The 17,213-nt window shown below is 34.3% G+C and overlaps 1 protein-coding gene across 4 annotated transcripts in view; it reads right to left on the bottom strand.

Moving 5' to 3' along the window:
- Nucleotides 1-17,213, bottom strand: part of Exoc6 (exocyst complex component 6) — a 196,491-nt gene extending 179,278 nt beyond the window's left edge. For 3 of the 4 annotated variants that reach the window (XM_046450218.2, XM_046450219.2, XM_058581092.1), the window contains exon 1: nt 17,068-17,213. In XM_046450218.2, coding sequence (XP_046306174.1) covers nt 17,068-17,168 — 101 coding nt within the window. In that variant the 5' untranslated portion in view covers nt 17,169-17,213. Of the gene's footprint in view, nt 1-3,671; nt 4,700-17,067 lie in introns of all 4 variants that reach the window. The other variant, XM_058581091.1, reaches the window with a different exon arrangement.

The following is a 17,213-nucleotide window of genomic DNA, read 5'->3' as shown; positions in this document are numbered from 1 at the left end:
ATAAATTTTAATTCACAAAGTTTAAATAATTAATCAGATTAATAAATATGGCCATAGATTATTTTCCTAGAAGACTTTAGAAAATTAAACAAAAATATCAGATTACAAATGGCAGAACTAATATGCATTTTGCCAAATGACTTAAGAGATGAACTATATAATCTGCCAAAGTCCTTCACAGAAATATTAATCTACAATTATGGAGAAATATGCTTAAGGGTTTACTTCTCAACAAAGCAACAAAAAAATACATTTGTCTCTGTGGAAAACAAAACTAAAATAAGAGACTTAGAGTTTACGCATTTTGTTATGCTAAAAATTACAAATGAAGTAGTCTACAAATATTTTCATTTTTCAAAGGCAAAGATGTAACATTAATATCTTTTTACTCAAAACATCAACAACAAATTTTCAAGAAACAAACATTACAGGAGATATGAGACAAATAAATCAATAAAAAGGGACGTTAATACATCTTTCTTAATCCAAGAAAGATCAAGTGAAAAATAATATGAGGCTTTAGAAGATATAACAAACTTAACTAAGTGTGCATGTATTTGAAACTGTTAATCCTGATAAAAAAGAATATACCTTCCTTTCAAGAACATATGAAATAATCAGAAAGCTAACCAGATATTAAGCCACAAATAAACTGTAATGATTTTGAAAAATAGAAATAATTTAAACAGACTAATCTAAATATACTGTAATAAAACTAGAATGTTTTTAAAACTTTTGGATTAAAAGGAAACTACAGGGGCTGGAGTTGTAGAGTGGCAGAGCACTACAGTGGTAGAGCACTTGCTTACCATGTGTGAGGCACTGGGTTTGATCCTCAGCACCACATAAAAATAAATAAATAAAATATTTCTAAAAAGTATTTTTTAAAAAGGAAAATACAAAAATAAAACAGCAGAGTTTCTTTAAAATAGCAATAAGGAAAATAAAATATATAGAATATGGCTAGAGAAAAACCAGACATATAGCAAAATCATCAGATAAGCATTAGTTATATCAGTGAATGTTAAAAGGTACAAAATATAAAAAGCTAGAAAAAAGAATAAAAGAAGCAGAATCAATATTTAAGAGCAGAAATCAAGTTAGAAAATTAGTGGAACTAATAGATCCAAAATAAGTTTATTTTTAATGAATCAACAAAATAGACAAACCATTAACTAACCTATGAAAGGAACGGGAAATGCATAAAACTGCAAATATCCAAAAGTACAACTGACAATAGGCATGTAATTATGAAATACAGAAGAAATTATAAAAATGTAAAATCATGATCATATTGCATAACTATTCAGATGTATTTCATAAATTTAAAGAAATTAATAAATTTTCAAAAGTATACAACTTGACCATCTAGAGATAGAAAAACAGACCAATTACCACAGAAGAAACAGAGAAAGGAGTCAGAAAACTCCTTACCCACAAAGCCCAAGACCCAGTTGATTTTCACTGGGGTGATTCTAAGAAACCTTTAAAGATCAGATAATACATTATGCAAAGCACAGAAAGAGCAAAAAAATCCCATTTTGTTGAATGAAATGGGCATACCATTGATTCAAAGATCTGAAAAAGATTGCACCAAAGAAGAAAATGTCAAACCAATTTCACTTAAAAATATCAATACAAAACAAATCATTGAAAGCATAGTAACAACAGACTCCAATAGCACACTGAAAGAGCAAATCATAACCAAGTGAGATTTATTCTATGATGACAAATATTTCAATAATAGGAAATCCATTGATAAATTCAATTATATTGATGAAGCCAAGAAGAAAAATCATATGACCATCTCCAAAGTTGCAGAAAAAAATATCTAACAAAATTTAACAGCATTTCTTGTTAAAAACACTAAATAAAATGGATATGGATGGATACCTCTTAAACATTGTAAAATATAAATACCTCAGCCCAAAAACTAATGAGGAAACACCAGAAGCTTTTCTGCTAAAGTGGAGAAAAAGAAGATGCTGACTGCCTCAGCTACATGTTAAGTATCTCTAATTTCAAATGTTTGGGACCACAAGTGTTTCAGATATCTCTTCTTTTAATTTTTTTAATTTTTGGAAATGTATTATATAATAAGATATCATACACACAGACAGAGATAATTTAATAGTTTTAAGAGTTGTATTTATTAAATAAAGTTTCATTGTGCAGAATTTCCCCCTGGTGGCATCATACTGATGATCAAAAAATTTCAGATTTTGGAGCATTCTGGATTTCAGATTTTCAGATTAAGGATGCTCAACCTGTATTATATTGCAAATTCTTTATTAAGCTATTAAAGTTGATAAGAAAAAGCAATCCAAGATTTAAGAAACAGAAAGGAAGAAATAAAGTTATTTCTAAATGCAGGTTATTTTATTTTATAACTAAAAAACCTAACAGAACCAGTAGAGGAAAACTGCTACAAATAATAAGAAAACTTTAAATAGCATTTAACAGTTAAAATTTAATATACAGGGCTGGGGATAGCTCAGAGGTAGAGCACTTGTCTAGCATGCACAAGGAGGCCCTGGGTTCAATGTGCAGATAATATACAAAGATCACTAGCATTTGTATGTGTGCACACATGTTAATGTGTTTTAAGTCAACTGTCACTATAACAAAATATCTGAGATAATTAACTTAAAAATAGAAAAGGTTGGGCTGGGGATGTGGCTCAAGCGGTAGCGCGCTTGCCTGGCATGTGTGCGGCCCGGGTTCAATCCTCAGCACCACATACAAACAAAGATGTTGTGTCCGCCAAAAACTGAAAAATAAATATTAAAATTCTTTAAAAAAAAAAAAGAGAAAAGGTATATTTTGGCACACAGTTTTGGAGATTGCAGTCTTTGACTGGTTCCATTTCTTTGGACCTATAGTAACCCAGCATATCATGTGGCAGAGCAAAACTGTTCTGCCTCAAGAGTCAGGAAGCAGAATAGAAAGAGAAGGGGCTGAGATCCCACAATCCCTTTAAAGGTATGCTTCAGTGACCTAAGGTCCTCCAACTAGGCCTCACCTCCTAAAGGTTCCATGCCTCCCAAAAGATCCACCCCAAGTATAAAATATTTAACACATGGACCTTTGGGGGACACTTATCCAAACTAACTTTGTTTGTTGCCGCAGCCCGGCTGGGGGACGAACAACTTGTGTACGTTGATACAGTAGGAGTAGGAGCCGTTTATTGCAGGACAGGAGCAGTATTTATACATTCCACACAGCTTATCTAATTAGCATAAACTAGATACATCAGTCAACCAATAAGGAATCTCCACACTTAATGGCTCGCTTTTGTTACTTCTCAAACCACTCCCTCTGGCATTTTGCCAGGCACCATCTAGACTTGTTCACGAACTTTAACATTCCCCTGGCAAAATGCCAGGTGTTATTTTGACTTGTTTACAGACTCTAACATTTCCCCCTTTTGTTTAATTTAAATAACGACCATAGTGGTTTTTACAGAAACACCATAAATAACCTGCTACAAACAGAAAGGGAGGATACAAAATGTCACAATACCAAGCCAATTGATGGCTCCATGCAAGAAGCCCTTGGAAAAATTATACCAGCAATGACACCATTTGCAAAGATACCGAGTTACAATTTGTTGTAGATTACATTTTGTTGTCTCAGTCCAGGTAAAGCAGTGTCTCAATAGATTAACTCACAGTCCAGGTAAATCACAGTCCAGGTAAGTTCTGTAGGCAGCTAGTTTGATCTGAAGTCTCATCCGTTTTTCAGCCAAAGTCTTGTCCGGTTCTCAGCAACACTGGAAATTTTTTCACCTTTGTTTTCACCAGCACTGGGACGAAGGCAGGAACTCCGGATGGCTAAAGAAAATCCTGTAGCATTCCACTAAGAAAACAACCTTCTGAACAATTTAGTACATTATCTCAAGGTTTTTTTGTATTTGAAATAAGCATTAATAGTGCTCATTACTCATCAGCTTCCAGGTGTGGGAGAACCACTGTAGCTTAGTTATTGGCATTGAAAATGACCAAACATCAGGGACACCAGTAGCGTCTTCTGCTGGCTGTAGTGCCTGGGCAGCCCCAGATGGCCCTGGGGAGTATCCCGGACTCAAACTGCTACTGGGCACAGGGAGCAAGAGCTTGCAAGACTGTGCCTCCAGGTCAGGTCTAGATTTGGGCTCTCAGCAGTGGAAGAGCCAGCTCCCCGGCCAGGAGGCGGGGAAGGGCCAGTCGCCGCCGCCTCTTGGAAAATCCTTGCTGCACTGTGACCGGCTTGCACACTCGGCAGCCGCCTCTCCGCTTCACGCACCCTCCGGTAACGAAAAGTATTTAGTAATAGCCTTTTGCTGCAACTTTTTTTCTGATAATCCTTCTTCTTCTGAACTTTCTTTTTCTTTCTGACTAGAGTTCCTGGGCTTTTATCAACATATGCCCTAACTACTCTTGGTTCCAGTGGGGTGCCTTCTTCCCTTAGTAATTTACTTCTCACCCCTTCCATATTTTCATCACAAAGACAATACAACATTTCAAGACAAAACAAGACACAAACATACTGTATCAATCTTCTCCATCTTCTTAAAATGGCCATTTTTCCTCTCGCCCTATCTGCCTAGGGACGAGCAGATTTGCTCCCGTCCTATCTATGGACGGGCAGCTTTTTTTTCGTCACTTACCCCAGAGTGTCCCGGGGCTCCCCGTACGGGCCACCATCTGCCGCAGTCCGTCTGCAGCAAAATAACGGGGGGGGGGGGGGGGACAAATAACTTGTGTATGTTGATACAGCAGGAGTAGGAGCCGTTTATTGCAGGACAGGAGCAGTATTTATACATTCCACACAGCTTATCTAATTAGCATAAACTAGATACATCAGTCAACCAATAAGGAATCTCCACACTTAATGGCTCGCTTTTGTTACTTCTCAAACCACTCCCTCTGGCATTTTGCCAGGCACCATCTAGACTTGTTTACGAACTTTAACATTCCCCTGGCAAAATGCCAGGTGTTATTTTGACTTGTTTACAGACTCTAACAGTTTGTTTGTGTGCGTATGTGTATATGAATGTGTATGTGTACATACTAGTTACTAATAAATATATATACATTCGAAAACACCCAAGAAAAATAACAAGAAATACAGTCATGTGTCGCTTAACAACAGGGATATGTTCATTCATTCTTTTTTCTTTTTTGTGGTACTGGGAATCAAAGCTAGAACAACACATACTACATGCTACACATAGACAAACTACCCCTTGTCCTGCAGAATACGTTCTAAGAATTGCACTGTTAGATGATTCTGTCACTGTGTAAACATTGTTGAGTATACTTAAATGAACCTAAGTAGTAAAACCTATTTTCAAATTTTTTAAAAAACTTTTTTGTCAAAAACTAAGGCACAAGGTTGAGGGTGTTGCTCAATTAAAAACTAGACACAGGGGCAGGGGCTGTGGCTCAGTGGTCGGCACTTGCCTGGCATGTGTGAGGCACCAGGTTCCATTCTCAGCACTGCATATAAATAATAAAATAAAAGTCTATCAACAACTAAAAAAATATATCTTAAAAAAAAAACTAAGACATAGGGTAGAGAGTGTAGGTCAGGGGTAGAGTGCTTGCACAACACAAGATCCTGGGTTCAATCCCAAGGGAAGGAAGGAAGGAAGGAAGGAAGGAAGGAAGGAAGGAAGGAAGGAGGAAGGAGGGAAGGAAAGAAACCTAAGACAAACACACCCCTTAACCTTGGCTACATAGGGTCAGAATTATTATTAATACTATCTTCCACTTGCATATCTTGTCTCACTAACAGGTCTTCAGGAGCAGTAACACAAATAGAGCTATCATTTCCTACGATGATAATTCCTTCACCTCCTGAAGGACTTGCCTGAGTCTATTTTACAGCTAACTTCTTTTTTCAAATAGAAGGGCTATACTCTAAAATAATGATTAAAAGTATAGCACAGTAAATATATAAAGAAGTAACATAGTCATTCATTATCAAGTATTACAAAATTGTATGTGCTATGCTTTTATATGACTGGACACACAAGTTTCTCTACATCAGCCTCACCACAAACATGAAAGTTATGCATTCATTGCACTGTGACATTACCAGGACTATTACATCACTAGGTGATAAGAATTTTTCAGCTCCATTATAATATTTTTTAATTTTTAAAATTTTTTTAAATAAATGACAGAGGAATGCATTACTATTCATATTACACATATAAAGCACAATTTTTCATAACTCTGGTTGTTTACAAAAGTATATTCACACCAATTCATGTCTTCATACATGTACTTTAGATTATGATGTCCATCACATTATAATCCATATAATTCCATTATAATCTTATGGGACCACCATCATATGTGTGTTGTTGACCAAATATCATTATGACACGTACCAACACATAATCTTAAGGAATTCTAAAAGTTATTTATGAAAAACTTTTAACCTAGAATATGTTCTTGGATAGGAAGATTCAATATCACCAAGATGTAGGTTCTCTCTAATTAATTTATAAATTTATAAATTAGGTTAAATCCCAATAAAACACTTTAAAGATTTTTTTTCGAGAGCTAGACAAGTTGATTATTAGGTTCATTTTTCATTAACATGTTCTAAAACTAACTCTGTAAGCAAAGCATGTTTGAAAATAATTTCCAAGATTTAGGTAACTTGAAACCTTAATATTTAATTAATATATAATCATTACCTAGTTAATTTTTAAGCACAGGAGAACACTAAAAGACTGACTACTAAACATATATAGATTTATACTTAGGTTTCTTATTTTTATATGCTTACAGAGCCTTAAGTTTTAGGACATGTTAATGAAAAATTTGCCAATTTAAAGTATAAAAAGGATATTCTGTGGTTGTAGGAAACTGTATTTGTATGAACTTTACCAGTACAGTAAAATGCTTGCATACAACAGTTCTAAATGTTCTGCTCCAGGGGTTTCAATGTGAAATATAAATTAGTTTGTTCAAAAAGTTAAAATCAGTACCTGAGGCTATGAACACTCTCGAGAAAATCGTGACCAAAAAACACAACTGTGTATGTGCTTTTGTTTTTCAAGAAAAAAGTCATTTTATCCTAAAGCAGTTTTCAAAATTTTTTGTTCTTTTATAGACTTAAAACTCCAAAAAGCTTTGTTTTATATCAATCAATATTTTTTCCAAACACTAAGTTAATCTTTATTACTCATGTGTGCAAGCAAAACACAAATACATGTTTTTTCCTTTACTACTTTTGAACATTTCTTTTTTTATTATTATTAGTTGTTCAAAACATTATAAAGCTCTTGACATATCATATTTCATACATTTTCAATCAATATTTGTTGCATTAATAATTAAAACAAAGAAATAGATCAGTCCAGGACAACTATGTGACTTGCACAGTGATGCTATGATGTGAGAAAGAAAGAGAGTTTTACTGTGTTAACTATAAAAAAAACTGGGCATTATTTTTTAAAAAAGAAAGAAAGAAAGGGAAGGAGAGAGGGACAGAGGGAGGGGAAGGGGAGAGGGAGGGAGGGGAGAGGGAGGGAGGGAGGGGGAGAGGGGGAGAGAGAGAGAGAGAGAGAGAGAGAGAGAGAGAGAGAGAGAGAGAGAGAAATAACCAAAGTGAAAACTCCAATAGTAGATGTGACATGACAGAACAAAAAAATCAATGAACCTCAACATAAGCTAACATATGCAACTCAAAAGAAAAAAATTAAGAAAATAAACATTGCCTCAAAGAAATATGGACACCATTAATCACACCAACACTCATGTCATGGGAGCACCAAAGCTGATAAGAGAAAGGGGCAGAAAATCTGTTGGAAAAAAATAATGCTTATTCTTTTCCTAAATTCAATGAAAAACATTAATCTACATATCTAAGATCAAATAACTCCAAGTATGATGAATATAATACAGAGAACAGTAAAATAATGTGAGATAAAGGAAATATACTGAAACAAAAAAAATATTCATCATACACAAGGGGAAAAAAATGGAGGCTAAAAGAATGACATATTCAAAATATAAAAAGGAAAAAAAACTGTCAACCAAGAATTTTATAGCCAGGAAAAGTTTCTTTCAAAAATGAAGATAAAATAAAGATATTCCCAGATAAACAAAAATAGAGAATTAGTTACCAGCAGACCAGTCTTAAAACAAATGGCATTTCATCAAGATCAAGAGTAACCCTGAGTAGCAATGTGAACACACAGACACACAAAGAGCCCTAGTAAAAGTAACTCTATAATTATACAGTATAAATATATATTTCTTCTTCATGTTTCTCTTAACTGATTTAACAGCTGACTTCTCAACTGCATAAAACTGTATGCATAATTTGTAATGGAGGACACATAGTATGTAGAAATATAATTAATTGACCATAAGAGCACAAAAGGGAGTTTATGAGCAAAGCTATACTAGAATCAGAAAATGACACAAGATGACAGCTAAACATCCAGCAATAAATGAAGAAAATCATAAATGGAAAATAAAAAGATTAACATAACAAACTCTATAAACATATTCACTCCTTTTTCTTAGCTTCTTTAAAAGGACAAAAAGTTGTAACTATGTATTATTATATTTATAACATGTAGATATAAGATTATAACAATATAGCAAAGAAAGAATAGAGCTATATAGGAGTACTATTTCTGTATCTCACTGGAATTGAGTTAAAATAACAGATCTGAAGCAGTTCTGAGAGCAAGTACTGCGACAAAACTTTTGAAAAAGATTATTAAAGTAATTAAATATTGCACTAGAAAATAATTAATGCAAAAGAAGATATAAAACAGGGGCTGGGGTTGTGGTTCAGCGGTAGAGCGCTTGCCTTACACATGTGAGACCCTGGGTTCCATCCTCAGCACCACATAAAAAAATAAACAAATGAAATAAAGGTGTTGTGTCCAACTACAACTAAAAAATAAATATAAAAAATTTTTAAAAAGATATAAAACATATAAAAAATGAAACAACAAATACAAATCTAATTGTATATATAACATTAAATATAAATGAACTGAACAAACCATTCAAAATGCATAGACTATCAAACTGGATAAAAAATAAGATCCAATGATGTGGTATCTAGAGGAGGTATTTTATATTTAAAGACAAAAAGGTGCTGAAAGTAAAAGGCTAGAAATATATATGTATCATGAAAAGAACAAGCACAAGTTGGAATAACTATATCAGACAAAACAGACAATTCTAGAGATAAAGGAGGATATTTTATGGTGGTAAAAGTGTCACTCAACCAAGACTATATAATTAATATAAAAATACATACACCTAACAACAGGGTACAAAAAGACATGAAACAAAAACTATTCATTACTCAATAATGAATAGAACAACTACACAGAAGACCAAAAAGGAAATAAGAGACTTGAAAAAAAATATATCAGCTAACAAGACCCTAGATATGTATAAGATTCTCCACCAAACAACAGGAGGTACCTATTTTTCTCAAGTGCACATGGAATATTCTCCAGAAGAGACCACGTTACGACATAAAGGAATCCTCAATAAATTTTAAAAAACTGAAATCATACAAACTATTATCTCTGACTGCTACAAAATGAAACTAGAAATGAATAAGAGAAGAACATTTGGGAAATGCACAAATATATGGAAATTAAACAACATACTTCTAAATAACCAATAGTTTAAGGAAAAAATCTCAAGGGGAAATTTTTAAAAAATATATGTGAGATGAATGAAAATGAAGACACAATACCAAAATTTTTTTAGATAAAGTTAACACCATGCTTGGAGGGAAATTCTATAAAAGCCTACACAAAAAAAAAAAAAAAACACAAAAACAGAAAAAATCTTAAATCACTAATCTAAACTCCCACCATAAGACACTAATAAAAAAAAAAAAAGCAAACTAACTCAAAACAAATAGGAAAAAGGAATAAAGATTAGATCAGATATAAATGAAATGATAGAAAATAGAGAAAATGAATAGAACAAAGAGTTAGTTTTTTGAAAAGATCAACAAAATTAACAATCCGATTGAAGAACTAAGGAGAGTCAAATTACTAAACTCAAGCATTACCCTAGTACCAAAGCCAGCTAAAGATCTCACCAAAAAAAGAAATAAAGAAAATTACAGACCAATATCCCTTATGAATACAAACATAAAACTCCTAAAAAAAATACTAGCACACCCCCATAGTATAGTAAAAGAACTACATATTATAACCAAATAGGTTTTATCCTGGGAATGCAAAAGTGGTTCAATATATGAAAATCAATCAATGGTAATATACCGTATATAAAACAGAACTAAATGGGAGGTAGAAACGATCATATCAAGTGAGTGAACATTAACTCATAATATGATATCTTATTTTCATGCAAAAGAACATCAGAAGAAAATGACCGATCAATATCTCTTATGAATACACATGCAAAATCCTCAACAAAATCTAGCAAACAGCAGCTGGCAAAAAAATAAAAGGGCTATATATTATGGACTATGACCAAACTGGATTTATCCCACAAATACAAGATTGCTTTATATCTTAAAATTAATTAATATAATACACCATATCAACAGAATAAGGGACAAAAATTTTCACATCAGATGTGGAAAAATCATCTAATAAAATTAAAAACTCCTTTTTTTGTGTGTGCAGAAAGACCATTTTCATTCAAGTTTTCAAAATACACCTGCAAAAGTACAATTCTAAATTTTACTTTAAAAAACATGTTCTCATCATGTTTCTTTGTCTAAAAATAACTGGGAGATTGAAATGTAAGTTTTTCTACCCAATGTTTCTAACACATTGAGAAATAAATCTATTATTTAACATTCTCTTTTTAAATGAGAGGTTATTTTTTCTTTCTTTCTTTTGCATTACAATTCTTATTACACATATAGAGCACAACTTTTCATATCTCTGGTTGCATATAAAGTATGATGTTCACACCAATTTGTGTCTTCATACATGTACTTTGGATAAAGATGTCCATCACATTCCACCATCCTTACTAACCCCCTGATCCCTCCCTTCTCCTCCCACCCTTCTGCCCTATATAGAGTTCATCTATTCCTCCCATGCTCCCCCTCTCTACCCCACTATAAATCAGTCTCCTTATATCAGAGAAAACATTCACCATTTGTTTTTTGGGGGGATTGGCTAACTTCACTTAGCATTATCTTCTCCAACACCATCCATTTACCTGCAAATGCCATGGTTTTATTCTCTTTTATTGCTGAGTAATATTCCATTGTCTATATTTACCACATTTTTTATCCATTCCTCTACTGAAGGGCATCTAGGTTAGTTCCACAGTTTAATTATTGTGAATTGTGCTGCTATAAACATTGATGTGACTGTGTCCCTGTAATATGCTGTTTTTAAGTCCTTTGGGTATAGACTGAGGAGTGGAATAGCTGGGCCAAATGGTGGTTCCATTCCCAGTTTTCCAAGGAATTTCCACACTGCTTTCCACATTGGCTAACCCAATTTGCAGTCCTACCAGCAATATATGAGTGTACCTTTTCCCCACATCCTCACCAACTCTTATTGTTGTTTGTCTTCATAATAGCTGCCATTCTGACTGGAGCAAGATGATATCTTAGAGCAGTTTTGACTTGCATTTCTCTAATTGCTAGTGATGATGACATTTTTTCATATATTTGTTGATTGATATATATCCTCTTCTGAGAAGTGTCTGTTCAGGTCCTCGGCCCATTTATTGATTGAGTTATTTGTTTTTGTTTGTTTTTTGGTGCTTAGCTTTTTGAGATCTTTATATATCCTAGAGATTAGTGCTCTATCTGATGTGCGAGGGGTAAAAATTTGCTCCCAAGATGTAGGCTCTCTATTCACCTCACAGATTGTTTCTTTTGCTAAGAAACTTTTTAGTTTGAATTCATCCCATTTATTGATTCTTGGTTTTAATTCTTGCACTATAGGAGTCTTATTAAGGAAGTTGGAGCCTAATCACAGATGATGAAGATTAGGGCCTACTTTTTCTTCTATTAGACACAGAGTCTCTGGTTTAATTCCTAGGTCCTTGATCCACTTTGAGTTGAGCTTTGTGCATGGTGAGAGATAGGGTTTAATTTCATTTTGTTGCAAAAAAAAAAAAAAAAGATCTCAACAAACTAAAAATACAAGAGAGCTTCCTCAACCTGATAAAACACATCCATGAAACTCTTACCATAGTTTAGAGTACCAGTTCCTCCATATTCTCACCAATATATGGTATAATGATCTTTTTTTTAACTAAACTTTTATGATTATACACACACACTCACATATATATATATTAGTTGTATACACACACACACACATATTAGTTGTAGATGGACAAAATACCTTTATTTTGTTTATTTATTTTTATGTGGTACTGAGGATCAAACCCAGTGCCTCACACACGCAAGGAATGTGCACTACTACTGAGCCACAACCCCAGCCCCTGGTGTATGATCTTTAAATTTCAGATGTTCCAACAGTGTAGTGGTTTAACATTGTGGTTTTGATTTGCTTTTTTTTTTTTTTTTTTTTGGTATAGGGGATTCAACCTAGGGGTACTTAAACATTGAGCTACATCCCCACATTCCCAGCCCTTTTTTAATATATTTTATTTAGAGACAAGATCTTGCTATGGTGCTTAGGGCTGGCTTTGAACTTGTGATCCTCATACCTCAGCCTCCCAAGTCACTGGGATTATAGGTATGTGCCACCTTGCCTGGCTAATTTGCATTTCTAATGAATAATAATGTTAAACATCTTTTCATATGCTTATGCCCTTTGTGTGTCTTCTGTGAAGTGTCTGTTCAAATCATCCTTTTTTTTTTAAGTTTTTTGTTATAATTCAGTGTCAAAGACTTCCTTTTATGCATCCTGGATGCAATTTTTTTTAACTAGATACAGATTTACAAATATATTCTCTCAATATGGTGCTTGCTTTTTCATTCCTTAACAGTATTTTAGAGGCAGGGAGGATAATGGGAATCGAACCCAGAGGCACTTTGTCACTGACCTACATCCCCAGCCCTTTTTTAATTTTTTATTTTAAGATGGGGGTCTCACTAAGTTGCTTAGGGCCTTGCTTAGTTACTAAGGCTGGCTTCAAACCTGCAATCCTCCTTCCTCAGCCTTCTGAGCCACTGGGATTACATGTGTGGGCCACCAAGCCAGCCCTTAACAGTATTTTTGAAGACCAGATGTTGCTAATTTTGATGAAGTCCAATTTACCAATTTTCTCGTTTATGTTATTATGCTTTTGGAATATAGTATTTAAGAAGTTTTTGCCTATCCCAAAATCATAAAAAAATTTTCCTGTTTTCCAGTTTTAGTAGTTTTCCATTTTACATTTAAGTTTATGGTCCATTTTGAGTTAATTTTTAAACATAGTACAAAATACAGATCAAAGTTATTTTGCCTGTGGAAATCCAATTGTTCCCCCTCCATTACAAATAAGATTCTAATTCTACTGAGTTGCCTTTTTATCATTGTTAAAAAGCAATTGACCATACATAAATATATTTATAGGGTCTCTATTCAATATCATCAATTTATTTGTGTTCCTGACGCAAGTACCTCTTTGTCTTCTTGTATCTTTATAATAAATCTTACAATCAGGTAGTATAAGTCCTGCCACTATGTTCATCTTTTCCCAAGTTAGTATGGCTATTCTAGATCCTTCATACTTCCATATAAATTTTAAAATCAGTTTGCAAATTCTACAAATTTTTATTCGGTGGGGATTGTAATTGAGATTGTTTTTTGATCTATTGACAAAACTGGGGAAAACTGACATTTTAATACTGAGTTTTCAAGTCCATGAACACAGCATACGTATTCGCTTATGTAGGTCTTCTTTAATTTCTATCAGTAATGTTTTATATTTTTGTCACATCTCTTGTCAAATTTATCCCTAAATATTTCATATTTTCAAAGTTATCAATTTTTAAATTTCAGTTTGACTGTTCATTGCTAGCATACAAATACAATGTTACTGAATTCACTTATCTGTTCTATTAGGTTTCCTATAGATTCCACAGAATTTCATACTTTCCTATATCAATGATCATATTGTCTACAAATAAAGTTCCCAAATTGCCTAGGGTGGCATCCAACTTGCAATTTTTCCACCTCAGACTCCAGAGTAGCTGGAATTATAGGACTATACCACCACACCCATCTAGATACTTTTTTTTAATGGCTTCATTGTACTGGATAGAATCTCCAGTATAATGTAGCATTAAAAATGAAGTGATAAAAATATCCTTGCAATTTGGTGTCAACATACCTTATATATAATCAGAGATATGATAAATTATGGTATAATGGTGTATTAAGAATTGTAATGCAAAAATAAATAAATAAATAATTTTTTTTAAAAAAAGAACATACTTGTGATTCTTATGTGTGAGATATTCTTAGGCATTAAATGTAATCAAAATATTTAAACATTAAAAAAAATAACCTTGCTTTATTTCTGGCTTTATAAGAAAAACATTCACTCATTCATTACCATTTCATTACCATTAAGTATAATGTCAGCTATAGAATTTTCATAAATGCCCTTTTCAAACTGAGGAATTTCCATCCCTAGTTTCTGAGGAGTTTGCTTACTTTTTGACTTTTTGTTTTGTTTTGTAGTACTAAGGATTGAGCCAAGGGCCTTTAGCATCCTAGGGAAATGCTCATCACTGAGCTACATGCCACCCCCCTATTTTTTATAATTATACATAATAGTGGGATTCATTATGCCATATTTGTATATATATACATAACATAATTTGATCAACCTCATTCCCTAATACCACACAGTCTTTTTTTTTTTTTTTTAAGTTTTGTCCATGATTTCTCTGCATCTACTGAAATAAACATACAGGGGTTTGTTTTTTTTTTTGTCTTAAATGTTCATTTTGGTGAAAACGTTAAACTGATTTTTTTCAAACATTAAGCCTGCATACTTTCTTAAAATAAGGCCCACCTGATCATGATATGTGTATGTGTGCATATACATTATATATCATTTTAATATAATATATATGTGTATGGATATATCTTTAGCTATATTCTATAAATGACATATATTTTCATATTAAATCCATGTGTAGATTTAATTTGCTACAATTTTGTCTCAAGTGTTTAGATTAATATTCATGAGGAATGTTGGCCTACAATTTTTTTTAAAGTAATGTTTACTCCTACCCTACCCCCAGTGCTGGAGATTGAACTAGTAATGTCTTGATTAATTTTGCTAATCAAGGTTAATGTTAACTCAAAATGAGTCAGAAAATATTCCCACCTCTTTAATTTTCTAAAGAGTTTTTGTAAACTTGGTGTTGATTCTTCCTTAAGTTTTGTAAAATTCACCAGAAAAAGCACTTGAGTCTCAAGTTTCTTTTAAGGAAAGAAAGCTTTAACAGCAAACTATATTTCTTTAATCGATAGAGAACTATTCGGTGATCTAAGTGAGCTTTGATACTTCATATCTTTCAATAAATTTGTACATTTCTGCTAGGTTGTCCAAACTGGCAAGAGTTCTTCTAAATATTACCTTTTCTAACATTTATAAAATCTACAGTAGTGTTAACCTTTCTTATTCCTGTTACTAGTAATTTGTATCTCTTCCATCCACTCCCTGCTCAAGGTTTATCAAGAATTCGTGTTTTGGTTTTATTGATATTCTCTACCTCTTTCCATTTTCTTTTTCATTGCTTCCTATTCTAACCTTTATCATCTTTCTTCCACTCTTTGGGGTTTCATTGGTCCTTTTTTTTACTTCATTTACTTAGAAACTGAAATTCCTTTCTAGTAGAGATAGTCTACAAATTTCTCTTTAAATAGATCTTTAGCTGCATTCCCAAAATTATATATTGCATTTTCATTTTATTCACTTCAAAATACTTTCTAATTTCTCTTGTGATTTCATGTCTGACATAGGAATTATTCAAAAGTATGTCATGTGGTGACTAAATATTTGAGATCCTTTTCCAGAAGGTTTTCTTTTTTTTAATTTTTTAAAATTTTGATTTGTTATATACAACAGAATGCCTTACAATTCACATTACACATACAGAGCACAATTTTTCATATCTCTGGTTGTACACCCAGAAGGTTTTCTATTATTGATTTTTAATTTTATTCTCTTGTGATCAAAGGGCGGTATTGTGGAAAGTGTATCACATACTTCTCAGGGAGAAGGCTGAAAAATTCTGACACTGAGGGAAATAATTTAATAAAATAATAATATAAACTGACAGGCCAGCTAAAGGATAATTAGGAAATAACAAAATGTCAATTTGAATACTAAAATATATATTGGTGAGCTAATACACCTTGGATTTGCTTCAAAATAATCCAGAGTGAGGGTGAATGGAGAGGGGGAAAGATCAAGCACAACTGAAGCTAGACAATGGTTCATACTGGTTCGTTCATTATTTTACTTTTTAAAAAATATTTATTTTTTAGTTTTAGTTGGACACAATACCTTTATTTCTTTTATTTATTTTTATGTAGTGCTGAGGATCGAACCCGGGGTCTCACGCGTGCAAGGCAAGCGCTCTACCGCTGAGCCACAACTCCAGCCCCTATTTTACCCTTTTAAACATTTAAATTTTTCCAAAATAAAATGATGCAAGGTGCTGGTATCTCCCGCTCAATTTCAATTCTTCCACGCTGCCGGCGGCCCAGCGCGCCCTGCGCGTGACCTGACACCTCAGTCACGCCGGCTGCCAGCAGCTAACCTTCGCCCCCGGCACCGCAGCAGCACGAAGCCAGCAGGCCTACGGCGGGTCCTCGGGACCTGCGCAGCGGGCGACGCTGCAGCTACATGGGTCAGAGACGCCCAGGCAGCCACACCCACCGGCTGCGTGGTGACAGCTCGCTGGGCTGACCGCCTCACTGACAGGTGCGGCCGCCCGCTCTGCCCCTCCCGGCCGCTGCCCGAGTCCAGCCGCCCACGAGCGCCCCCGTCCGCCCCCGCGCGCACCACCTGTCGGGCCAGTGCGCGCGCGGCCAGCGGTGGACACCCCGCCCATACACCGGAGGTATTGGCAAGACGGCCCGAAGTCCCGAGAAGAAAAGAGTTTTACCGGAGAGTGGGCCCCACGCAGGCGGTGTCAGTGCTCTCGATCTCCTGCAAGATCCGCTCGTGCTCCGGAACGGTGCCCAGGGCCTCGCCGCTCTCCGCCATCTTGGCTGGAAGCTGAGGAGCCGGCGAGGCGCGGCGCCGCGCGAA

The sequence above is a fragment of the Marmota monax genome, unplaced genomic scaffold (assembly GCF_021218885.2).
Source record: "Marmota monax isolate L192 unplaced genomic scaffold, Marmota_monax_Labrador192_F-V1.1 WCK01_AAM20220418_F8-fsc00004, whole genome shotgun sequence".
NCBI lineage: Eukaryota > Metazoa > Chordata > Mammalia > Rodentia > Sciuridae > Marmota > Marmota monax.
The sequence above is the reverse complement of the archived record's forward strand: the minus strand, read 5'-3'. Positions and strand labels throughout refer to the sequence as shown.